The sequence below is a fragment of the Podarcis melisellensis genome (assembly GCF_964234715.1).
Source record: "Podarcis melisellensis genome assembly, chromosome: 14".
In the NCBI taxonomy this organism is placed as follows: domain Eukaryota; kingdom Metazoa; phylum Chordata; class Lepidosauria; order Squamata; family Lacertidae; genus Podarcis; species Podarcis melisellensis.
This window is the reverse complement of record NC_138546.1, coordinates 49,386,855-49,411,848: the sequence shown is the minus strand read 5'-3', so window position 1 is coordinate 49,411,848 and position 24,994 is coordinate 49,386,855. Positions and strand designations below refer to the sequence as shown.

The 24,994-nt window shown below is 46.1% G+C and overlaps 1 protein-coding gene across 2 annotated transcripts in view; it reads right to left on the bottom strand.

Moving 5' to 3' along the window:
• Nucleotides 1–24,994, bottom strand: part of ANXA2 (annexin A2) — a 39,702-nt gene that overhangs the window by 2,291 nt on the left and 12,417 nt on the right. The window contains exons 2-10 of one of the 2 annotated variants that reach the window (XM_081887756.1): nt 19,363–19,422; nt 17,166–17,265; nt 11,416–11,549; nt 10,003–10,116; nt 5,221–5,311; nt 3,410–3,489; nt 2,061–2,120; nt 1,449–1,542; nt 368–463 (exon numbers count right to left, since the gene is read on the bottom strand). In XM_081887756.1, the coding sequence (XP_081743882.1) occupies nt 368–463; nt 1,449–1,542; nt 2,061–2,120; nt 3,410–3,489; nt 5,221–5,311; nt 10,003–10,116; nt 11,416–11,549; nt 17,166–17,265; nt 19,363–19,410 (817 nt within the window). In that variant the 5' untranslated portion in view covers nt 19,411–19,422. Of the gene's footprint in view, nt 1–367; nt 464–1,448; nt 1,543–2,060; nt 2,121–3,409; nt 3,490–5,220; nt 5,312–10,002; nt 10,117–11,415; nt 11,550–17,165; nt 17,266–19,362; nt 19,423–24,994 lie in introns of those variants that run through there. The other variant, XM_081887755.1, reaches the window with a different exon arrangement.

The window sequence follows — 24,994 nt, the reverse complement described above, 5'->3', positions numbered from 1 at the left end:
GCCTCCGGGCAGAGAGTGGTACGGGCGCCCTGTTCAGCCCTGAGAAGGCACACTCCTCCAGGCCAGTGGCTTAGCGTGGGTTGTCAGCACCCGGGGCAAGGCAAGTAATTTGCGCCCCCTAACCCGTGGATTTGCGCCCCCTAACCCCCAGATGTTGCGCCTGGTGCGCCTGCCTCCCCCTGCACCCCGCACGCTACGCCACTGGTCCAGGCAACCTCAGATGTTTTGTGGGGTGGAGTCACCAATACAGCTCCTTGCCAAGGGCACAAGGGACCCTAGGGACACCTCTGCCCAGGGCAAACCAGAAGCACCTTCCTCAACATCCTTTGCGATAGTCAACTCCTCTTGCCTCTGTCCATGTACTCACCGAGATTAACGAAGGCATTTTCCAGGTCTCCTTTCACTTCCTTCTTGATGCTCTCCAGCATATCGTAAGGGCTGTAGCTCTTGTACCTCTCAAACACTGCAAAGTTTAGTCAATGGAAACAGAAGGGTCAGGAGAAAGAAAAGAAAGTCACGCAGTGCAGAATTAAACTGTGGAACGCACTCCCACAGGAGGCAACAAGGGCCACCAACTGGGATGGCATTGAGAGAGGACTGGATGGACTTGTGGAGAATAGAGCTATAAATGGCTGCTAGCTATGACAGCTATGCTCTGCCTCCATGACTGAAGAAGATTGGACCCATTCATGCAGGTGAAGACTACAAACCAGGATGGACATGCTCTGCCTCTACCTTCAGAAGCAGTCATGCTTCTGAATACAGTGCTACCTCGGGTTAAGTGCTTAATTCATTCTAGAGGTCCGGTCTTAACCTGAAACTGTTCGTAACCTGAAGCACCACTTTAGCTAATGGGGCCTCCTGTTGCCGCTGCTCCGCCGGAGCACGATTTCTGTTCTCATCCTGAACATAGCTGTCAACTTTTCCCTTTTCTTGCAAGGAATCCTATTTGGAATAATGGAATTTCCCTTTTTAAAAAAGGGCAACGTTGACAGCTATGATCCTGAAGCAAAGTTCTTAACCCAAGGTACTATTTCTGGGTTAGCGGAGTCTGTAACCTGAAGCGTCTGTAACCTGAAGCATATGTAACCCGAGGTACCACTGTACTGGTTGCTGGAAACCACAGGAGGCGAGAATGACTCTTGAGCTCAGATCCTGCTTGGGGGTTTCTTACAGGGATCTGGTTGGCCTCTGAGAACAGGATGCTGGACCAGATTGGCCCCTTTGGCCTGATCCAGCGGGCTTCTCGTATGCTCTTAATCCGTATGCAAAGCATATGTTCCCCCTCTGAGCTATGGGTGCAATCGTGAAACCAAAGATCAGTAGTGGAGCAAATCCTTGCTTCTCCTCTAGTCGTAACCTGGCCAGCAGAGAAAGCCACAAGCAAGTGCAAAGGAGCCTCCATCATCAGACCTTCACCCACCCACACCTCTGGAGTTGCATGTTACCTTTCTGGAGGTGGGGGACACTCCTTTCAGTCATGATGTTGATCCACTTGGGCACGTCTGTTCCCTTTCTCTTCACACCAGCATCATACAAGTCCTGCAGTTGGGATGAAAAAGTTTTGTGTCAGACACCTGGCCACTGCCATGGCAGCACAGTTACAAGACTCCCGGCACTTTTCCTCCAAAGCACCCACTTACGGATAGTTTCACTTTATTGTATTGAGAATATTGCTGGGGTGGTTTGGATCGATAACAGGCTTCCTCAACCTTGGCCCTCCAGATGTTTTGAGACTACAATTCCCATCATCCCTGACCACTGGTCCTGCTAGCTAGGGATCATGGGAGTTGTAGGCCAAGAACATCTTGAGGGCTGAGGTTGAGGAAGCCTGGTCTATAACCTGGCTATCAGCCAGGGCTCACAGCAGGTCAAATACTTCTGGAGCGCGTGAGCACTGCGACAGACTGAGCATGTTGTGAGCTGGTACAGTTGAAGTGCATTTGTCTGCTCAGATACTGTGGAACAGTTGACACTTTGCACACATGGGGAGGCCGGAGGCAGCTTTTCAACAGGCCCTCACACGAGGTGAAAAGAGGTCAGTATTCAGCATTACTTACCCTGGCATCTTGATCAATCAGCTCGTAATCAACGACGGAAGCATCCTCATTTCTCCTTCCCTTTTAAAGAAGAAAAACGAAGCACTTGTTTCAGATATACAACCACTGAACACTTCTTGCTCCAAGATTCATTGAGAAGAAAAGTAAGCAGAATATTACGAACTCTCTTGCCTGCATTTATGGACTGGGGACAGCTTTACAGTCATGAGGACTACAGCCTTTGATATATCTAGTTATGAGCTGTGGACATTAGGGAGCGTCTGTATTTTAGGTGTTTCAACTTTTGTACCATTTGTTGCAGATCACTGGAGCTTGTTTCTCAGAGCACATACTGTGGTAATATAATGCTAGCGGTGGTTGGTCGGCGGGGGGGGGAGGAGGTTGACATTATGGTTATTGGCTCTCAAGGGTGAAGTGGATCCTTAAAATCTGGCCATAAGAGCTAATTTCAAATTCTGTGTGGCATCCCTTACACATTTAGGCCACAGTCATTTATTTATTTATTTTATGAAATTCATATGCCATTGGATTCTAAGAAAAAACCTCAAAGCGGTTTGTAATAATAATAATAATTCTACACTGCCCTTCCTCCAAGGATCACAGGGTGGTTTACGATATAAAAATACATAACATTACATATCTTTATGTGCCAGGCAAAAACATTCCTTTTCTCCCAGGCCTTTGGCTAATTAAACAATCTACAGCCTTTTAAACTGAGTGGGATGTGTGTTACGGTTTTTGTTTGTTACTGAAACAATAACACACATACACTCCTCACAGTTTAAAAGGCCATAGATTGTTTAATTAGCCAAAGCCCTGAGAGAAGAGGAATGTTTTTGCTTGGTATCTAAAGATGGGTAATGAAGGTGCCAGACAAGCCTCCCTGGGGAAATAATTCCACAAGTGGGGAGCCACCACAGAAAAGGCGCCTTCTCAGCTTGTTACTCTCCAGACCTCTTGGAGAGGAGGCCCACGAAGAAGGGACTTGGATCGTGACTGGAGGGTCCGGGCTGGTTCATAAAACAATACAATTTGCAATGAAGACATTTAAAAGCAGCTATTTAAAACATTCAAAAAATAACTAAAATCAGTGATAAGCTAAAAACAGATTAAAACATACAACACTTTTGTATTAGACAAAACAAACATTTTTGTTTTGTCTAAACAAAAATGTTTTTAGCAGGTGCTGAAAAAGGTACAGTGCAGGTGCCTGTCAGATGTCAATAGGCAGGGAGTTCCAAAGTGCAAGTGCTGCCAAACTAAAACATTGAGTTCTTACCATGACTTGCAGCAAACACTTAAGTTAAAATAACCAGAGGAAAAAGGGAGCTGGACCAGAAGAGTCTTACCTTGGCTAAAGCCACCATCAACTTGCGGAAATCGCCAGATGTATCTGAGATGATGTCTTTTTCCAATTCAGTCTTGTACACTAAAAAAAAGAAGTAAAGGAAGACTGGTAAAGCAGGCTCTATTACTAACATTTCTGAAGCCCAGTTCAGCCATTATGAAAAATCATGATTTACTGTTACAAAAACAAGCCCAAAAACAAGTTTTTTAGCTATCCACAGTTAGAAGAAAAGTTTCCTGAGTTCAGACAAAAGAGGAAACTACAGTTCAAAAATTAAACAAGATATTCTCACCCTCCCCTCCTTCACATAGAATAGGAATAAACTGCAAAACCTCTGCTTTCAAACCACAGTAACTCATTACATACGAACTCTGGAAACTGTGGCTTGTCCCAACTGCGGTTTGTTAAAGTAGAATCAAGCTGTGACAGATCATGCAAGCTGGGTGCCCACATAGGCTTGTTTTTACAGTGACAAAAAAGGTTCGTCACTATGACTGACCCAGACTTTTAATTTCTGTTTTCTAATTGTTTTCAAAGAGATCATTCTTTTTCCTTTTTCTAAGGGACTGAGACTTGCTAAGCAGAGATGTCTGGTTGTGAAAGGATGGTAAGGGTCTTGGAAAGCAGGGCAGCAAGAGACATTGCAAGCTGCTTCATTTTCAAAGAGTGTGAAGTTAGGAACCCTCAACCAAAAATAAAGGACAGCAAAAAGTCTCATAGTACCCTAAAGACTAAGACCCCAAACCCTTGGTTGCTTTTGTTGCTTCTAACTGGCAGAGCAATCCTGTCCAGATCCACTCAGAAGCAAGTTCCAGTTACTTATCCTCTGGAAGCTCAAGCCAAGTTGTCAAAAGGAAAAGCTGAGCTTAAGACCCATATACATGTTTTCTTCACCCTAGATCTCAGTGCAGAATTTGGCCCTATGTGGAAGTCAGTCTTTGTATGAAACAAAAATCAAGTGTCCAGCACAAGTGTCTGTGAAGGTCTCAGGAACTGAAGAGGGCATCCTGTGATCAAATATTCATGCTTCTGTAGCACATATCCCTCTCTGCCCCTTCCAGTGGCTTCTTGTGTCCACCACCCCCTGGACTCCCCATCTCCACAGGACCCTCCTGAACCTAGAACTGTGTGGGGCTCACAGTCCTTCCCACTGAAGATGCAATGGCCTACAGAACTTGCATCAACTCACTTGTGCCCCACCCGTTTCCTAAGACATTAAAAGCCCCAAGCACTACTCATTATGAAGCAACATCATCACATAAATATTTATTTTAAAAGCCAATTAATGCAGCCACCACCAGCTTTGCACAATCTCACCTCCTCCTAGCTCTTGCTTCGTTAAAACAAGGAAGGACTTTCATGAGATCTAAGAATGGCCCAGCAAATTAGGCACCCTTTCCCTGCCACTGCATCTGGTGCGAAAATTGAAATACTTTGGGACATTTTACACCTCACTTTTAGCCCTGAAAAATAAGTTACCCCTGCTCTGTTTTCTGACATTTATACCGTACATTTCTTCTGTCATGGAACCTAAGGCAGCATACATCTGGTTCCCAGGAGGTCACCCATCCAGGAACTGACCACACACTTAGCTTCAGCAAGGCAGTGGCCTCACATGCCCTGAGTACTTACCCTGGGACCTCCCTGACTACACCTCTGTGACTGCAAATGAGCTTCTGAACCTATTACCACAAAATGCTTGGTGTCGCTGGACCCATCAATCAAGGTATCATCAGGTCAATCCTCAAATCATTCTGAGGGCAATTTATCTAAGGACAGATCCACACCATACAGCCCTCCTGGTCAACTTACTTTCCCTGTAGGCTCTGTTGATTGCGTGCAGCTCCGGGTTTGTCCGTGAACAGATTATCTCAATGAGCGTGTCTTCGTCAGTTCCCAGACCCTGAAATGCAAGCAGAAATGGACATCTTGATAGGTACACATACTCAGTGAGATGAGATTTTAACAAAAAAAAGTGTGGCTTCTGCTTGTTATCAAAATAAAAAAAGGTATGAGGGAGTAGGGCCAGCCGAAGGCATTTTGCTGCCTGAGGCAAATTACAAGATGGCACCTTCCCCCCATTCCCCATACAGAAGCCAGCTAGACTGAGGCAGTTGACAGTTACTGCCACAACAACCATGATATATCATCCTCCACAGCATCTGAGGGCAGCAGGCTAGCTTAGGGGAACCCTGGTCCCCCAATATATGCTGCCTGAGGCAGTTGCCTCACTCTGCCTAGAGGTAGGGCCCTGTGTGAGGAAAATACCCAACTCAAACTGCTTTTAACAGTCAGTTTCAGAATACTGCTCGTGTTTGCTGCCTTCATTGCAGAATTGTGTCCTGTTCAGACAGACCAACAAAAATCTATTCCAAGAGTGAAAATGATTTCTGAAGGAGAGCACTCACACAGGACATTCCCTGACTTCACTGGTTCTAATTTAAAGGAGAAGTAGAGCTGGGTATCATCTGCAAACTGGTGAACACCAAGCCCAAACCGCCTGATGATCTCCCCCAGCAACTTCATATAGATGTTAAAAAACATGGGAGAGAGGACAGAACCCTGAGGCACTCCACAAGTGAGAGCCCAGGGGTCTGAACACTCATCCCCCATACCACTTTCTGGTCATGGCCCAGGAGGAAGGAGCAGATCCACTGTGTAACAGTGGCCCCAGCTCCTAACACACACACCCCAATGGTCCAGAAAGATACCATGACTAATGGTATCAAAGGCTGCTGAGAGATCCAGCAGAACTAGGAAACAGCTTTCACCTCTGTCACTAGACTGCCAGAGATCATTGACCAGCGCGACCAAGGTGGTTTCAGTCCCATGATGGGGCCTGAATCCTGACTGGAAGGGAGCTAAATGATCTGCATCCTTCAGACATGCCTGGAGTTGTTCAGCAACCACCCACTGAATCGCCTTGTCCAGGAATGGAAGGTCTGAAATTGGGTAATAATTGGCGAAAATGGCTGGGTCTAATAATGGTTTTTTAAAGAAGTGGTTTAATGACTGCTTTTTAAAGGGGGTTTGGGAAGACTCACTCACAAAAATTCACCACCCCACAAAGCCTATTGTGGGATGATTTTTATGAGGAGACAGGTGGTCGGTTTCACTTGTCCAAGCAGCCTGTCCACATCCTTGTAGGTAACAGACTGAAATTGATCCCCTACAACTTGGGATTATAAGCCGAAATGAACAGGAAAGATTTTCACTCTATAACAAGCACAGTGCCCAGACACACTGCACCTCAAAATTGTTTTCACAAAAAGAAGGGGGGGAGCAGGAATCAATATACAGGGGAGCCTTTTAAAAATAGACAAAGACATTTTATTATCCCTGCTAATAGCAAAGAACAGAAATACGTTTTGCACGACAGACCAATATTCAGATTTCATATATTTTGAACAATCTGAGTGAGTTCAAGGGACATATATTATAAAATATAAATTTCAAAGTGTGAGGGGTTTTTTTAATGATCAAAGTTCAAGATTTAATCAGCAGATTTCTCTCCCTTGCACGCTGAACATATAAAACTGAATACAAAAATATGGCTTTGAACTAAAAGTTGAATTAACTGGGAGTAAAGTGTAAATCAATTATGAAGCTGTTAATACAATAAGAAAATTACTAATCCACATGAAAAGGGATCAGGTGTTAATTAAACTCTTTGGGAACTCAATGACCCTCCCTGGTACAGTTCAGTCAAAACAATCCCCGCCAAAGGCCTGGAAACAAAATCGTTAATTTTTGTTCCGTTCCAGTTCCATCAGGCATCATTTATAAAGCAGCTCTGGCTGCAAGGATGTTGGAGAACTTTTAAGGAAAGAGCATAATTAAAGAGACTTATTTTATGTGCCTCTTTAACAAAAAACAAGAATAACGCAACCTTTGACTTCAGAATTAGATGCATAATTGATAAATGAAGTGCTTTCAACCATGTTACTCATTTAATTTCCTTGGTTTTCTACTGCAACATGGCTCTAGGGACTAAGACAGAAATGAAATAGAAAAGGGGAGGGGAACGCCCTTTGGAAATGATGGGGCGCAAGATACTTTTCCATGTCAAAATATTTAAAATTCAACTCCAGGATGAGCAGCGTACACTGGGGAGTCCATGCGGCCCCTCGCAATGCTCCTGGTCTCCCACTCCCATCTGCCACAGCCCATGTTCAGGAGTATTGGGAAACCAGCAATGTCAAGGAGGCCACACCTTATGCATCCCTTGTAGAAACTGAGCTTGCCACACGTTCAAACTGCTGCTGGATTGTAGTGCCACGGGTGGTAGTGCATGAACAACAGAATGCTCCTGCACATATATTTCTAGCGTGTAGGAAACGAGATGTTGGGGAGAAAAACTGTTGCCTTGCCTTCCTCCTGACACGCTAGTTCTCCATTCTAGTGTTCTCCCTGTTTAAACTGTAAGTTCCATGAGAAAGAGATCTGTTCATTTGCTTATGTCAACATGCCATGCAGAGAATCATAGCATTGTGGAGTTGGGAGGACACAAAAGGGTCATCTAGTCCAACCCCCTGTAGTGAAAGTTGTGACAGTGTCTTTTTAAAAAAAAATTAAATATTTTTTGATTTACAAAAGTGTGTGCAATATCTTTCTCTCGGGTTTTTTTTTTACCCCATGTAACATTTTTACAAATCAGTTTCATTTGTTGAGACATTAGTAAGAGAAGGGGGAAAGAGGGGGGAGAGGTGGGGGGAGATGGGGGGGGTCGGGTGGCAATGTTTCTATTTTATGTTGTGACAGTGTTGCAAAAAACAAATACTGGGAGTTTTCGAGCCTGTAAGGAAGGGCAAGAGCTTCCACAATTGTGACATGGAAGCCCCCAAGATTTCAAAGGCTGGTTGTTTTTCAGAAAACATGTTTTACATTGTTTGCTCTCCAGTCCAACTCGAAAAGATTTTTCAAATAGAAGGTCAGTGTGGCACATGGTGATTTGGGTGCTGGATGAGAAACAAGGAGGCCCAGATTCAAATCGCTGGGTGGTCAGGGGCCTGTCAGTATCTCCCAATCTGCCCGACTTCGCAAGGCTGTCGTGAGGATAAAATGGGGGGGTCGACTTTCCTAAAACCTTGTCCCAGGCACAGGAGAAGGATGTGCAGTGGTTGCTCCACAACGTAAAGAGAGGTGCCAGCCCCGATAAACGTGTAGAAAAAGGGCTAGGAAGCATTTGAACAAAGCTTTGAGGCACAGCAGGCTACGGCAGAAAACAGTGTGGCAAACTGTTAATAAAGAAGTTAAAAGCTCCATTTGGCAACAGTGCTGAGCTGAGACAGCAGAGGGCAGCATTGGATAAAGAAAAAGAGGAGGCAGAACTCTGTGTACTGACTAGAGCAATCCAGGAGTGCGGGTGAAGTTTAGGGGACAGGAAAATCAAAGTCCTGCCCATGTCGTGAGACCAAGGAGTGGAGCACTTCTACACGAAACAGATCGCAGGCTGGAGAGCTCAAGAGTTGATCTTTACAAAAGATGGCATTCAATTATGTTCTGCTCAGAGCAGAGCCACTGAAATTAATTAACCTACATTTGTCATGCCTATGAATTTCAATGTGTCTACACTGCATAGGACCACCCACAGGACCAAAAATGCCTAACTGATATGATGGGCTTGAGTGAGGGGCGGTGGTGGAATCCCTTCCATTTCAGTTTCTCATTTCCCCCAAGTTTAAATTCAGTTTGGACCATTTCTGCATCAGTTTTAAATGCACAAAAATGTATGTTTTCACACATAATTTCTCTGAGGATACACATTTTGAGCACACTGTTGTGCAATACGCAGGCTTTTTGCAAGTCATTTCCCCTGGCATAATCTGTTTTTGCATGTCACCTTCACTAATACACACTTTCCCCAAACATACACATTTTTGGGTTGGAGAACAGCATCACAAAATTAGGAGAAGTGCGAATTTTGAAACATTTCAGTTCAGTTCCTAGTTTGGGAGCTGAGAATTAGGTGGGAACCAAAATCTCACTCCCCCCTCCCTACTGGCATTGGCAGCTGAGTGGTGATGGGGAAACAACAGATCTTTAAAGAGTCAGCCTGTTGTAGCGGTTAGAGTGTTGGACTAGGACCTGGGAGAGCAGGGTTCAAATCCCCGCTCGGCTGTCAGAAATCTCTCTCAAGTCTAACCCACCTTGCAGGGTTCTTGTGAGAATAAAGTGGGGAAGAAGAAAACCACATGTGCCCCCTTGAGCTCCTTGGGGGAAGGCGGGATATAAACATGAAGAACAAATACTAATATTTCAAACACTAATTTTAACAGCAACTCCAACGCTCACTGTTGTGGGTCCTGTTCAGTGTCGACAGCATACAGTGATCTGAGTTACATGGGCAATCTAGGTGCTGAAACGTGGGCAGCATCCTGAGCTCAGTGATCTTGATCTTAGGGTTGTGGATTCAAGCCCCACGTTGGGCAAAAGATTCCTGCATTGTGAAGGGGGTTGAACTAGATGACCCTTGTGGTCCCTTCAATAAAGGAAGGTTTTCTTAGACAGTGAGAGCTGAGAGATTGAGAAGGGTTTCAGTGATGGAGACAAGCATCAACGATGAACCTTTTGGGGGTTCCTCATTTCACATACCTTCATGGACGCTTTCAGTTCAGAAGCATCATACTGAGCCGGTGTTTTCAGCAGACCCAGGATAGTAGTTTCCAGGTGCCCAGACAGAGCAGACTTCAGAGCTGCAGAGAGCTCCTAAAGACAGGAAAGAGGGTGACAAAGTTAGTACCTATTTCAGATTTCTGGGTGCTTGCTCCTCTGAATGACTGAAGTCTTTAAATCTGTTGTTTTCCCCTACTGATTTGCAGGGGAGACATAGTGGTCTTTTGGAAGTGATCAAAATCTTTCTATTTAAAGGTAAATGACAACCCAATACCTTGTTATATTCTACCATCCAAGAAGGTAAACAAGTTTTGTGTAAAAAAAAAAGCAAGAGAACATGTAATTTTGAGCACACAAACTAAATTCACACTCATAAACCTAGTAGGAAAGTGTTCATTCCGCACGCAATGGACAGATTTAAAGGAGACAAAAGATTCTGTGGGGGGCAAAGACGATTTAAGTGGTGGGACATTTCCCTCTCTTTTCTCTCTCTCATAAAATGTAGATCCCCAGCCTTCAAAACAAACAGGACCACCTTCTTGATCCCAAAGAACATTAACTGACTTGCCATTTGCAATGTCATGAAGAAACCCCAGTGGAAACATTTATTCCCCAGGAAACTCATCCAGGAAAAGTAATCTCCTATCCATTTCCTTTCCCTCTACTCCCGACTCATATTTTTCCACTGAGGAATTGGATGGTTGCCTGTTGCCACTGTCTCTCAGAATCCTTTGGCATTTAGGCACTCTGGCTTAATTGGAGGTTTGGCTCTGGTTGCGGAAAGCCAGGATGGAACACGAGAGACCAGCTAACAACTGTGAAAGCGGAAATGCTCATTTTCTATATGTAGCTGAAACCAAGTTCTCCCATGCAAGTCTTTCACTGAAATGTACAACAGCCCTACAGTGGCCACAAGTCATGACAGCTGTAGGCTCTCCAGTACCGGAGGCAGTAGCCACTGGATACCAGTCGCCACAGGGCAACATTGGGAGGGAGGTGCCTGTGGGCTTCCTGTGGGCATCAGGTTAATCGCTGCAGGAACAGAATGACAGAGCAGACTGGCCTCTTGGTCTGATCCAGCAGCCAGGCTCTTCTTATGAGCTACTGAGTCAGGACACAGCAGTTCTCAGAGAGAATGAACTAACGCCACTATTTTAGTGATATCTTCTGTGGGGCTCAGTTCTGTGTGACAACACACCAAACCACGTTTAAAAGGAAACTCAAATTCTATCTACTTTTATTTACTGGACAGTATTTTTAAGCCACTTTTCTGGGCAAGCTCATCCAAATTGTGGCTTATAGAATTCATTGCTACAAGGTATGGTGATGGCCGCTGGCTCAGAGGTCCTTAAAAGGGGATCTGACAAGTTGATGGGAGAAGGAGAGGTCTACCTCTCGCAGTATAGTGTAGCTTTTGGCCTCCTTCAGTACCTTCTTAGTTCTCCTCTGGTAAGCGAAGGCGATGTCCTGACGCTGCTCATTGCTGCGGTTGGTCAGGATGTTGACAATTGTCACTTCATCCACACCTGCATAGGGAGAGAGAAGGGGGAGCAAACAGGTCATTGGCAAGAGGTCTGGATGTTGTAGTTTCTGCAAAGATTTAAAAGGCAAACCCGGGGCCAGCTGGGTTTTCAAAAACAGGGTCCCAATCCTCAAAACTTTCAGAAGATTACAAAAAAAGTGCAACAATGCACATTGATTGATTTGCAATATTTATAACCCACTCTTCATTGAACATTTTCTTCTTTTTGCATTTTAAAAAATTTCATTTGATAATGTGTATAAAACAGGGAGAACAGTTATAATAACAGATGGAAATGAGATACAAGTTATTTACATTTTTTACATTTATTTTTGTTTCACAAAATTTATATACCACTTGAAAGTAATAAAACTTTAAGGCTGTTTGCACTTTATCTATAAAGCTCAGGCAGCACATATAAAAGTTCTCCAACCTTTTTCTTTAATCCTCAGATTGACCCTGTGTGGTTGATTAGTTTTGAGAAAAAAGCAGCTGGCCCAAGCTTACCCAATGAGCTTTGTGGCTGAGCAGAGATTTGAACTTGGGTCTCCGTAGTCTAAGACACTAACCACTGTGCCACACTGTCTTCAAAGAGCATTCCACTAGATGCTGGCTGGGACAAACATTTCACTTTTGCTTTTTATTTATGTACTTAAGCCTAGATTGGGATTGGTTTGGTTTTGTAACATTAAATTTGTGCTTTGTTTGCTAAATTGTTGGTTTTTCTTATTTTGAATTTACTGACACATTTTGTATTTTGTATATTTGTATTTCCAATGTTCTCTGTTCTAATGATTTGAATGGCTGCTGTAAGCTGCTTTGAGCACAGCTCCTTTTGGGAAAGCGGCATATAAGCAAACTCAGTCAGTCAATGGGAACTGTAGTGGGAGGATACAAGGTTAGCAACTGGCTTCAGGCAAATTGTCCACGGACCATATCATGCCCACGTTATGTACATCCCCTAGCACGCACCACGGACACTTTACCTAATGTTCCAGATACAGAGGTGGCCCTCCCTTGAGGCAAGGTGAGAGGAGAGTGCCATTAAAGGTGGCCCAGTGGGAAACATTGCTGTACAGTGGTACCTTGGTTTAAGAGCAGCTTAGTTTATGAACAACTTGGATTAAGAACGCTGCAAACCCGGAAGTAGGTGTTTTGGTTTGTGAACTTTGCCTTGGAAGCAGAACATGTTCCGCTTCCTGTTGAGTGTAAGTTGAGTCCCCCACCTTGGTTTAAAAATGCTTTGGTTTAAGGACGGTCTTCCAGAACAGATTAAGTTCATAAACCAGGGTACTACTGTATTGCAAAAGCCCCCTGGAAGGAACACCACCCTCAGTCTTCCTAAATTGCTGCTTCCACTGTCGAGGTCTAGAAAACTTTTTTTTTAAGCCAAAAATATCCCTGCACTCTACAGAAAGACTACTAGCATGCAGTTTTGGTGGCTCCCATTCATTTCAGAGGGTCTTATGTCAAATGTTAACTCGTGAAGGAAGGATGTTATTTAGGCTTCGCTGCTTGTGGCAGCAAAATATCTTGGGCCAGGCTTTACTGATGAGCTGGCATTTCCTGGTGTTGGATTTCAGTCCATGTGGGGCTGTGGTCAGGGGATGCTCACAGGATCCGCCTGTTCTTGCAGGGACATTTCACACAAATGGCAGAATATGAATCATTGAAGAAAAAGATGACTCACTGAGCATTTGAGGGGTGCAGTAGAAATAAGCATGAGAGACACAAAGTGATGACTAATACTGGATTTCAGCCACAGCAACCCTTTGTAGGGTGGGTTCAGCCAGCCACAAACTCTCAGCCTAACCTCCTGAGAAGGCTGTTGCGCATGGAGAACAACTGCCACCCAGTTAAAGAAACCTGAGCTGATAAATCAACTAAAACTCATATGGTCATTAGCTCAATTACATTTAAATAGGAGGGTTAAAAAACGACTCAATAACCTCTGTTTTTAGTTTACTGGTATATGAGCCACAGCAGGTGCTGCTTCAAAAGAGGCTTCCCTGCTGGGCAAGAGAAAAAGAGGAAGCCTCTGGGCACCTGAAGCTTTCATAAGTGCTTGTATTAAAAGTATTTTAAATGTTTACTCCCCATTTTAAACTGGGGGCATTTTTGAAAGTCAATGGTGGTGGTGGTTTTTATTGATCAAATGCTGATGCCTTAGAAAACAGAAGTACCCACATACACTGCTACAAAGAGACAGATTGGAATGGACTGCAAAAGATGATCTCTGAATGAATACACCATCACATGGCAAACTAACACAGTTTAGATACCACCCTTCATCCAATTCCAGGGCAATGAGCTACAAAATAATAAATTTATGCAAGGCAACAATAAAAATTATAACAGACAACAATTTAAAAGCTTTATGCAAGCTAAAGCTTAGACAATTTAAACTGCCCAAGTAATTTTCAGTAAAAAAATAAATGCTTGAGCCTGCCATCAAAAGGATAGGATGCAACTGAATCCCTTCTCATGTTCTACTGCTGGTCATCAAGTGTAGTTAGATGCCTGTGTGCACAGAAGACTCTTCACTGCCCCAGTGTATATCTATATAGATCCTCTCATTCATTCATGGACCTGCATCATGCTGGGCACTTTTTCCAGTTTCAACCATGTCCAAACCACAGACAGGGAGACCCAGCTTAGTACTGACAAAGAGCAGTTAAGGAGGAGTGCAGAGCAGGTGGACAGGAAAAGTCACTCTCCCCAAGGAAGAATGCAGAATTGTGCCACTTCCAAAGTCTGCAGAGATAGTGGGACAGGCTGTTCATTCTTCTGGCTTATGTGGAGCAGGAGGTGAGGGTTGGAAAACTCCCTTTGCATTTCAGGGTAAGAGGATATCAGAAGCAGGATGCTGACTCATAGCTGCTGAGACAGGGGAGGGGCAGTGAGCTGTTCAGTGAAGAATGGAGCTCAGAGTTCTTCTTTTTCAGTCTTAAGGGAAGGAGGGAGTTCTTAATCTCCTGTTGCAATGCTCTGATCAATCTGGCAAGCAGAAAAGACACTTTTGTCCACTGGCTAATAGATGTGCCTTGCTTTGCTACTCTGTGGTCCATTGTGGCTTCAGGGTAATAAGAGTCCTGCTAGATCAGGCCAAGATCGGCGTCATGATCTTACAGTGGGAAACCCACAACAGGATTCAAGCACAAAGGCACTCTTGCCTGCCTGTGGCTTCCAGAGACTGGTATTTGGAAGCCTTGCTTTCTCCAACTGTGGCGGCAGAGCACAGCCATGCGGTTAGTAACTAGCGAGAATTACTGCGCAAGCCCACAGCCTAACAGAAGGCATGAAGCTGAGGCATGAAGCTGGCCTGCAAAGGGGAAGTTCCAAAGAGGAGAGCTCCTGTAGCTGTGAGCTGTAGCATCCTTTCGGGACACCGGTGTGAGATGAACTACTAGCCAACCTCCTGTAAAGTGATGGTTTGCCCCTGCCCTCCTCCTCCTCCGGGAGGGAGGAACAGAGCCTCGGCTTTGTGGCTGCTTGCGTGGCCATTTATCTTTTATATCAAAAGGTTTACATGGGAGATGTTTCCGTTTGACATCTCACATGCAAAAGGGCAACTTACACTTGCCACGCCCAGGGGCATGCCACAGCAAACGCCATGATCTAACAAAAAAAGAACAACAAGGGAGGTTTGTAGACTTTCTCCTCTTTCACTAAAAAATATAATGAACCTGAAGCAAGGAATAGGAGAAGGAAAAAAGATAAAGATTAGGGCTGTGGGGTCCAAAGAGTATTTTTCCTCCCCCACCACACTGAGGGCCAGAAGCATGTTCTTTATTTTTAAAAACGAAATTCCAGGCATCTCAGAGTTCTTGACAGATGCATGGTACATACAAAGCCCCAGAGCGAAAACAGCAGGTGTGCTCTCTCTTTGATTTACTCCATCAACACTTCTCTCTCTCCACTTTTTAAAAACTAAGGTGTGGCCTGCCAATCATGCCAGGCTGGTCAAAGTGCTTCCAATAGTTATTTTGCTTCAGGCTTTTGCTCTCAAGTAACATGAAGGGATGTGCAAGAGCTTCTTGCCACTGCTCTGAGAAAGATCCAGATGTTCCATGAAGTAACCACAGGACACCCCCAGTTTCTCCAAACTAGGTGAATTCCATTTTTGCACATTTGTTATCTCCCTTCTGCCCCACAAATGGTAGAACAATGAGGGTTTTTTGCAGAAAACAGGCCCATCAGTTAAGGGCCAATCCTGTTCAAGTCAAGCAAGGATGCAATGCAATGAACTGAATTCTGCAATGCCGCCTCCAATTCATAGGTTACCAAGCCAGCATGGTAGCTGTGGGAGCATCATCACAAATATGAAAGATAACTGCAGTAGCAGTCTGTAATAAGTAAGCCACTCATACATATGATGAGGGACCCCAAAGTTGGTTGGAGTTCAAAAAAGTCCTGGAACACCTCCCCAGCTACAGCCCAATGAGGACTGGGTATACACAGTGACTCATTGTTTGGGGTTAGGTGGATGCAATTCCACCATTGAACAAGCTGCAAGATTTTGTTGCAGGTTTTGTTGATATGTATGTACAGTATAAACCACTACCTGTATGCATGGTGCTTTGCAAAGTAGAAGGCAGGTCTTTGCCCCAAGAAGCTTGCAATCTGAAACTCAATACAGGTGGGTCCAGCCCCCCACCCCAACACTAATCCATACAGAATGAGGCTCCACAGCTGAAAGTCACACCACAGGCACTGCCTTTGCAAAGTCTGGCATGTACTGACAGGCAAAAGAATGAAACAGCACAGCTGTGAAACTATCATGAGATGAAAGGGATCATTAAAGCCAATGCCCAGACTCAGACTGGAAAAAGGGAATGCTGTGCACGGTCATGAGTACATTGGCATTGCTACTTTGCACTTGCCCCTACCACCCAATCTCTTTCATCTCAACCTACCTTGTAGGCCAGAAGAATGTTTTGCTACCAAAGTGAGCTCCTTCTGGGTGGGCTCAGGCTCTAAACCAGGGGTGGAGAACATGTGGTGCCCCAGATATCGTTGGACTCCAACTCCCAGCAACTCCATGGTCAAGGAAGTTGGAGTGGGTTGGGTGTCCAACAACATCTGGAAGGCCACAGGTTCCCCATTCCTGCAGTGAAAGAAAATTTGCAACATGGGACAACAAGAGCCTCAACACCGCAAAGCATTTGCTGTTGCAGGAACAACATCCTATCTACCAGAAAGGGTTGCTTTCATGCTGCTTTTGAGCTCCTGAATACCTTCTCTGGGAAAGAAACGGGCGTCAACCCAGTCGTTTAATCTAAGGATGTAACACAGGTTCAGCTGGATCCTTCATTATACACCTTTTGGCACCAGGCAAAAACATTCCTCTTCCACCAGGTCTTTGGCTGATGAACATTTGATACCCTTTTAATTGGGTTGTGGGAGAGGAGATGATTGGTTTGTTTTCATTCTTAATTGTATTGTGTATTTTGCGTTTTTTATATTGTATGTTTATGTTGTGAACTGCCCTGAGATATACGGATGAGGGGTGATATTCAAAGTTAATAAGCAATAATAATAAAGTTATGTTTGACGGTGGCAAGTCAAGGACATGGCAGCTGCCAATGCAGGACAGAGGGTCTCCCCTGCCCGGTCCTACCTTTGGTCTTGATTGCGGTTTCGAGGGCTGCAGCATCGCGATCCGCATCAAAGTTCCCATATGCCTTGACTGTGGCGTAGGCGCTTGGAGGGAGAGCATGCTGTGGGAGAGAAGAGGAGAGGGGGGAATGACCTTCCAAACTGGCTCCATTAAATCAGCAGCTCTGTCTTTGCAAGAGGAAAGCCAGCCTAACATCCATGGGGGAAATGGCACCGCCTTTTCACCTGAGAAGGCTACTTTCTTATCTCACAGAACAGACCCAATGCATAAAACAAAGACAGGACCAGGCCTTCCTGGACTCCAACTCCCATCAGCCCCAGAAAGCAGATGGCGGTGGTGATAGGAGTCAGTCTCCTCATCCCTGATGTAGAAGAACTTTGCCTGTGAGCTGTCTTATGGGTCTTTTAAAAAAGCAAAAAATTTCTATTTATTTAAATAAGACCACCCACTTCAACAACACACTAAAACAACAACAAAAGCCCAAATGAAAACTAAAAATTAAGCATACACATACCAAGTACAAGTTTGAGTTGTTTCATTCACATCCCCTGGAAAAAAACTTGTTCTCATTGGTGTTGGGAGAGAAGGAACATTTATATAAAAATATATGTTTTAATTATCAATACCAGGATATTGTCCTTGAGTACTGTGATAGTCTCATGTGCAGCTTAAAGCTAACTGAATTCCAAATAGTTGTTATCTGTGGGCCACTTTTTTAAAAAATCAGAAAGCTGTGTACAAATGCATGCAATAAATAAATTCTGCTTCTTTAAAAGTCAAAAACAGAAAGGGTGCCATGAGGCCAGCAAGACCTGCAAGAGGTGAGCCATGTTCTTTTCCACCTCCTTCACTGTCAGGAATGGCACAAAATATGAGGTATTGCAACACAAAAATAGGAAACTGCCATCACCCCAAGATCCCTGAGGGGAGGTTCCTTTCCTTTTGTAAGCTTTGCTCCAGGGAAAAAGCACCAGTGAGTAATGCAGCTAAAAGGGCCAATGATCAGACGGGGTGAAAGGAAAGCAGGGTTGTTCTTGTTCGTATTAGGTATTTTGTGCTTTTATGTTGTGGACCACCAAGAACTACGGATGAAGGACAGTATCCACAATAAATAAATAAATAGATAGATGATAGATAGATGATAGATAGATATAGATGATGATGATAGATAGATAGATAGACAGATAGATAGATAGATAGATAGATAGATAGATGATAGATAGATAGATAGCAACCTCCAAACACAGAATTGCCACCCATAATTCCTCCTCTCCAGCAAGGCTTGTGAAACAGGTTATTCAAGCACAGCCTTTAAAAATGTAAGACTCTCCTTTAAAAATGTAAGACTCCAGGTGGAGGGTGTAAACACTCCCCCTTTTTTTTTTACTGAACTACCACCTCTTGGCTGTTCCCACCTCTTTCAGCCAAGGTGGAAGCTGGCCTTTTGCTGGCCTATGTGCACCATAGACAGATTTTCCAGAAGATTCTGCTCCTTTCTGATGCCAAGAAAAGCAGCGAGTGGAAAAGTTTAATTGCACCATGGAGAAGCTGAGAACACTCAGAATAAAAGCACATTCTTTTGCTGGCTTATCATCAAACACGTCTGGATGGTTTCGTAGCTCAGCCGTGGAGCAAATGCCTGGCCTGCAGAAGGGCCTCAACTCAATCTGTTCCCCCTACAGTTCAAGGGATCCGGTAGCTGCACACCCACTGCCAGGCAGGTCCCACTGGAATAACAGATCTGGTGTGGCTCACTCAGGAGACTGCCTGAGGACATTTCTTTAAAGAGCATTTCCCAAACCTCTGGACACCAAAGCACCCCCACCTCTCTCCCCCGCCCTGAGTTAGAAACAGTGGTGCACTCTCTTGCACCTCAAAAGGTTTATTCTGTGCAAGTGTAAAAATCAACAACTTTCGAAAGAGCCAGTTCTCAGTCCAGGGGAATGTCTGCATTTCTGAGCACACGGCACTGCCCACTGAGCACATGGAAGCCACTGGTCCACTTCCCCCAGCGTACACCTCCAGCGTATCCAGAGGGGACTTTCACAACACTTGCTGCCTGAGAGATGCACGGCTTGAACTTCTGAGTGCCATTCCAAAGAGGCCTTCCCCAATAAATACACCACATGCACACAGATGTGTTTGAAGTCGGGATGGGCCAGGGGGAAGCGGGGGGAGTAAATAGAGCAATACTTACATCTCCCTCAAGGGTGAGCTTGGATAAGATTTCGTGGACCGTTGACATCTTGAGAGAAGGCTGGAAGAAAGTAAGAAGAGTTCAAGTCAATCTGCTTGAGCATAGAAGCATGAGGCCGAGTACACACTTTACTTTTATTCAAAAGCCATTCTTTCTCACATAGGATTCTGGGCACTGTAGTTTGTTAATTGTTTCTAAGAACTGCAATTCTGTGAGGGGAAACTACAGTGCCCAGAATTCTTTGAGGGAAAGAATGTGGTTCAGTTGTGTTTTAAAGGCATAGTGGGTATGCAGCTGCAACATTTCAACAGGGTGTCAGGCTGCAAAAGAAAACATGTTTTAGACAGCAGTGAAGGAAGGATATTTGTAACATCACCCTAATCTTCTTTCAATACCTTTCAATTCCCCAAAAATCCCAGCAAAGAATGTCAATGGGAAATTTCCTCCCATTTGCAAGATTTTCATGCTCTTTGTTTCATTTAATTTTGCCAACCAGGTGCTTTCCACATGTATTGGATGATCCACACCCAAACCACTACACCACCAACACCCTTATTGCACACTGCAATACCTCCATTTATTAGGGTTTGAAATATGTGCAGAGGAGGATGCCCAAGATAAGCTACCTGGAAACCAAGCCTTAGGAGGAAATATTGAGGGAGTTGGGGGAGTTTAGCCTGAAGAAGACTGAGAGGGGATCTGATAGCCATCTTCTAATATCTCAAAGGCTGGAAGATGGAGTGTCAGGGAACTGCCATCTAAAGCGCCGGGGGCGCAAAGGCTCACTGAGGTTGAGAGAGGAGTAGCAGCGGAAGAGGGAACCAGTAGAGGGCGAGCAAGAACTCCAAGGGAAAGTGAGTCGGAGGGATGGCTCAGAGACGCTTCCAGCGAAAACAGTGGGGAGGTCTCAGGACCTCCTATAGGGACACCCACACCTCGCCGGAAACTGTCACGCCGAGAGGCCAGACGACGTGTTTCCGTTAAAGAGCTTTTATGTTGGAAACGATTCCGAAAGCAGCCACTTTCGGATTCTACTAGTGATTGACGCAGCCATGCTGGAGGGGCTCCGTCACAGGCAGAGGTTTGAAAACCTGATCAAACTCTGAGGGACTTGCATTTTACGCACAAGCAGCTCATCGTCCCATCACAGCAATCCGAAAGTCACCGAAAGCCAGCTTATGCAGGGAGAAGCATCATGAGCAACCCAGCCGGAACCGGAGGAGCAGGAGCAGCTGGAGGGGGTCCAAGCCTGGAAGAAAGGTACAGGGCGTTGGAGATCCAGTTGGCGCTGCAAACGGCGAGGCTTGAGGAGAGGAGGGCTCAGGATGCAGAAAAGGGAAAGGAGAAAACCACCCCGCTCGCCAGAAAGGTGCCAGGATTGGTGCAGAAATTTGGGGGGGATCCCAGGAACTATCATGCCTTTAGAACAGAGATGCAATACGCTCTAAACTTGCAGTTTGATGACTTCCCCGACGAGGAATCGCGAGTGGCTTTTGTGATTGGCCATCTCGAATCCGGGGCGAAAGATTGGGTTAGACCCCTGATGGCAGCGAATAATGAGATCCTAAAGGACACGAGGAAGTTTTTTCGTGCCATGGACCTGATGTTTTCCAGCGATATTGAGCAGGGGGTGGTGCGAAGGCAGTTAATGGCTTGCCAGCAAGGAAGCAGATCTGTCCGTGAGTACTGGACTGAGTTTACTATGCTGATTCATAAATTGGGGTGGGACCTATCGGCGGAGCCCATCCAAATGCTTTTCGAAGAGGGGCTTTCTTCAACTGTCAAAGATGAGCTTTCCCGGGGGCCCAGGGCGGAGTCTATGGATCAGTTAACCAAATCTGCGCTGTGCATAGGAGCGCGCCAGGAGGCGAGGGCTTTGGAAAAGCGGGAAGGGAAAGGAGACCGTTGGAGGGAGTTCCGCATTCCAGACATTCCAGAGCCACCTTTCCCGCCGGCAGAGCCGATGGAAGTTGGAACAGCGCGGGCGCGCGCAGTTTCAAATCCCAGTGAAGGGCGGAAGAAGGAGGGAAGGAGCGCCAAGAGATGTTATCTCTGCCAACAGCCAGGGCACTTTGCCAGAGTCTGCCCACAAAGAAAGGAATGGCAAGGGATGGCAGGAGCTGTTGGGGGAAAGGAAGAGGAAGGCAAGGAGCAAGTAAAAGCCAACGCCTGGCTGCCACCGTCGGGGCACAGCAGCCAGGCCAAAGAGCAGTGAAAGTGCCCATGCCGGAACCTCCCAGACCCGCTTTAGTGATAGAGGTGTTACTAGAACTGCCAAACGGACACCCACTAAAGATCAAGGCGCTTTTGGATTCAGGCAGCTCCTGTAATTTCATGAGTAAGGAGTTTGCAGCTGAGCACCAGATACAGACCATCCCTTTAAGTAACCCCTTGCAGGTGACTACGATTGACGGCAGAGAGCTGTTGGGGGGAGAAGTTAGCCAACAGACTGTCCCGATGATAATGAGGGTGGCAAGGCACACCGAACAGATAGCGTTTAATGTGGCCATCCTGGGAGGAGCGCCCATCATTTTGGGGATGAGCTGGCTGGCGCTACACGATCCGCTAGTGGGCTGGCATCAGAGGGTGGTCTCCTTTGGGTCAGCGCATTGCCTAGAACACTGCAAGGAGGGGAAGGTTTCGGGAGGAGACAGAGTCACCCTAGCCGGGATGGAAGTAATGGACAAAGGGAAGGTGCCCCCGCAATACGCAGATCTGAGCAACGTATTCAGCGAAAGGGAAGCAGACAAACTGCCACCGCATAGACCCTTTGACTGTCAAATCAACCTACTCCCTGGGGCCCAACTCCCAGTAGGCAAGCTGTACGCCATGTCAGACAGGGAGATGCAGGAGCTGAGGGAGTTCATTGACAAAAACCTGAAGCGAGGTTTCATCAGAGAGTCCCGAGCGGTGGGGGGCAGCCCAGTGTTTTTTGTGGACAAAAAGAACACAGACAAACCGAGACTGGTGTGTGACTTTAGGGCCCTCAATGCAGTGTCGGAGCCCCTGGCTTTCCCTATGCCCCGAATTGATGACATTTTGACCAGAGTAAGGAAGGGAAAGATTTTTACAAAGCTGGACCTGCGGGGGGCGTACAATCTGATACGCATAAGGAAGGGAGATGAATGGAAGACCACCATGTTTACCCCTTTGGGAGCCTTTGAATACCTCGTTATGCCCTTCGGTCTACAAGGGGGCTCCGCGTGTTTTCAAGCTTTTATAAACCACGTTCTGGGACCTTTGCTCTACAAGAATTGTGTGGCCTTTTTAGACGACGTGTTGGTGTATTCGGAAGATGAGGAACAGCATGTGAGGGACGTTCGAGAAGTGTTGGGCAGGCTGCAAGCCAACCAGCTGTGGGTGAAACTGGAGAAGTGCCAGTTTCATACCAAGGAGGTGGAATTCCTGGGGTACCGCTTGTCAGACAAGGGATTGGCCATGGATCCAGGCAAGGTCCAAGCGGTACTGGAATGGAAGACACCGAAGACCAAGAAGGACGTGCAAAGATTCTTGGGGTTTGGGAACTTTTATCGGAAGTTCATCAAGAACTTTGCCCACTTGACGGCGCCCATCACCGACTGCCTCAGCAGCAAGAAGAAATTTGTTTGGACGGTAGAGGCGGATCGAGCCTTTGAAGAACTGAAAAGGGCTTTCGCCTCGGAAGAACAACTTCTGCATGTGGATTTACGAAAACCCATGAGAGTGGAAACCGATGCATCCGACCGGGCGGTAGGGGCGGTCCTTCTTCAACCGGGGAGGAGTGCGTCGGAGTGGAGACCGTGTGCCTTCTTCTCGCGGAAGCTGAATAAATCTGAGAGGAATTACACGGTGTATGACAGGGAACTACTTGCCATTCACGAAGCATTCCGGAGGTGGAGACATTTATTAATTGGGGCACAACACAAGGTGCAAGTGTGCACCGACCACAAGAATTTAGAGTATTGGAGAACAGCTCGAGTGCTCAACCAACGACAAGTGAGATGGGCACAGGAATTCTCCAAATTCAACTTTGAAATTTGTTATGTGCCAGGCCCAGAAAACGTCAGGGCGGACGCGCTCTCACGCAAACCAGAGTATTGGGAAGGGGAGGGGGTGATCGAAGAGAGACATGTCATCCCTGAGGACCGCTGGGTGTGTGGGGCGGCGCTGGTGGGGCAACGAGAACTGGTAGAGGAAACGGAAAATGATGAATATGCCCAGGATAAGCTCAGAGGTCTCAGGGGGGAGGGCGAGAGCCCCGGAGGTTTTGAGGAAAGAAATGGGGCATTGTATTACAAAGGGGCACTGTATATACCCGAAGGTGAATTGAGGGGGAGAGTACTCAAGCAGTTGCATGATAGCCCCACGGCGGGACATTTTGGACAACACAAGACCATGTGGTTGGTTACCAGGGAATTTTGGTGGCCTAAGGTGAGGGAAGATGTAAGGGAGTATGTAAGAGGGTGTGACCAATGTCAGCGAGCCAAAGGGGAAAGAAGGGCGCCGGCAGGGTTATTAGAACCATTACCCACACCAGAACGGCCTTGGGAAGCGATATCAATAGATTTTATGACGGATCTGCCAAAGTCCAAGGGGAAAACAGCCATCATGGTAGTAGTAGACCTGTTAACTAAGATGTGCCACTTTGTAGCATGCTCACATGCAGTCACAGCGGAAGAAACAGCGAAGTTGTTTGTAGAACACATCTTTAGGTTGCACGGGGCTCCCTTGAGGGTGATCTCAGATCGCGGCAAACAATTTACTTCCAGGTTCTGGAGGAAGCTCATGAGCTTGCTGCACGTGGAAGTCAATTTTTCAACTGCCCGGCACCCTGAAACCAACGGGCAGGCGGAAAGAGCAAATGGCATTCTTCAACACTATCTGCGGTGTTATGTCAATGACAGAGAGAACGATTGGGTCGAAAAGTTGGCGTTGGCAGAATTTGCCTACAATAATGCGGAGAATGTGTCCACAGGGATGAGTCCCTTTTTGGCTAATTACGGGTGTCACCCCAGGGCATTTCCAGGGGAAGGAGGGGAGAGATGGAGCGTCCCAGCGGCTGAACATTTTGTAGAAGAGATGGAAGCGATCCATCATCAGCTCCAGCTCAACTTAGAAAGGGCTAAGGCACAATATAAGAAGCAGGCAGACAAGAACAGAAGGGAAGGTGAAACCATAAGGGTGGGGGATCAAGTGTGGTTGTCAACCCAAGGGTTGCCGTTCAAAGGGGGTTGTAAGAAATTGAGGCCCAGAAGATTGGGACCCTTTGAGGTCATTCAGCAGGTCAACCCGGTAGCTTTCAAACTCCGATTACCCAACCACATGAAATTGCACCCAGTGTTCCACAGGTCGTTACTGTCACCATACAGGGGGGGACGTGAAGGGGAGTACGTCAGGGGACCAGCCTTGGAAGAGAGGGAACGCCGCAACCATGTAGCGGAAATCCTCGATTCCAGGTGGAAGGGAAATCAGGTGGAGTATTTGGTGGCGTGGGAAGGGGAACCGGAGTCAGAAAACACCTGGGTGAATGCAGAGGAAGTCAATGACGAGGTTTTAACAGAAACGTTCCACCAAAGGTTCCCGAGGAAACCTCAGCCGATAGCAAGGTTTAGGAGGGAGTATTTCGGCACCACCGATGAGGAAGAGGAAATGG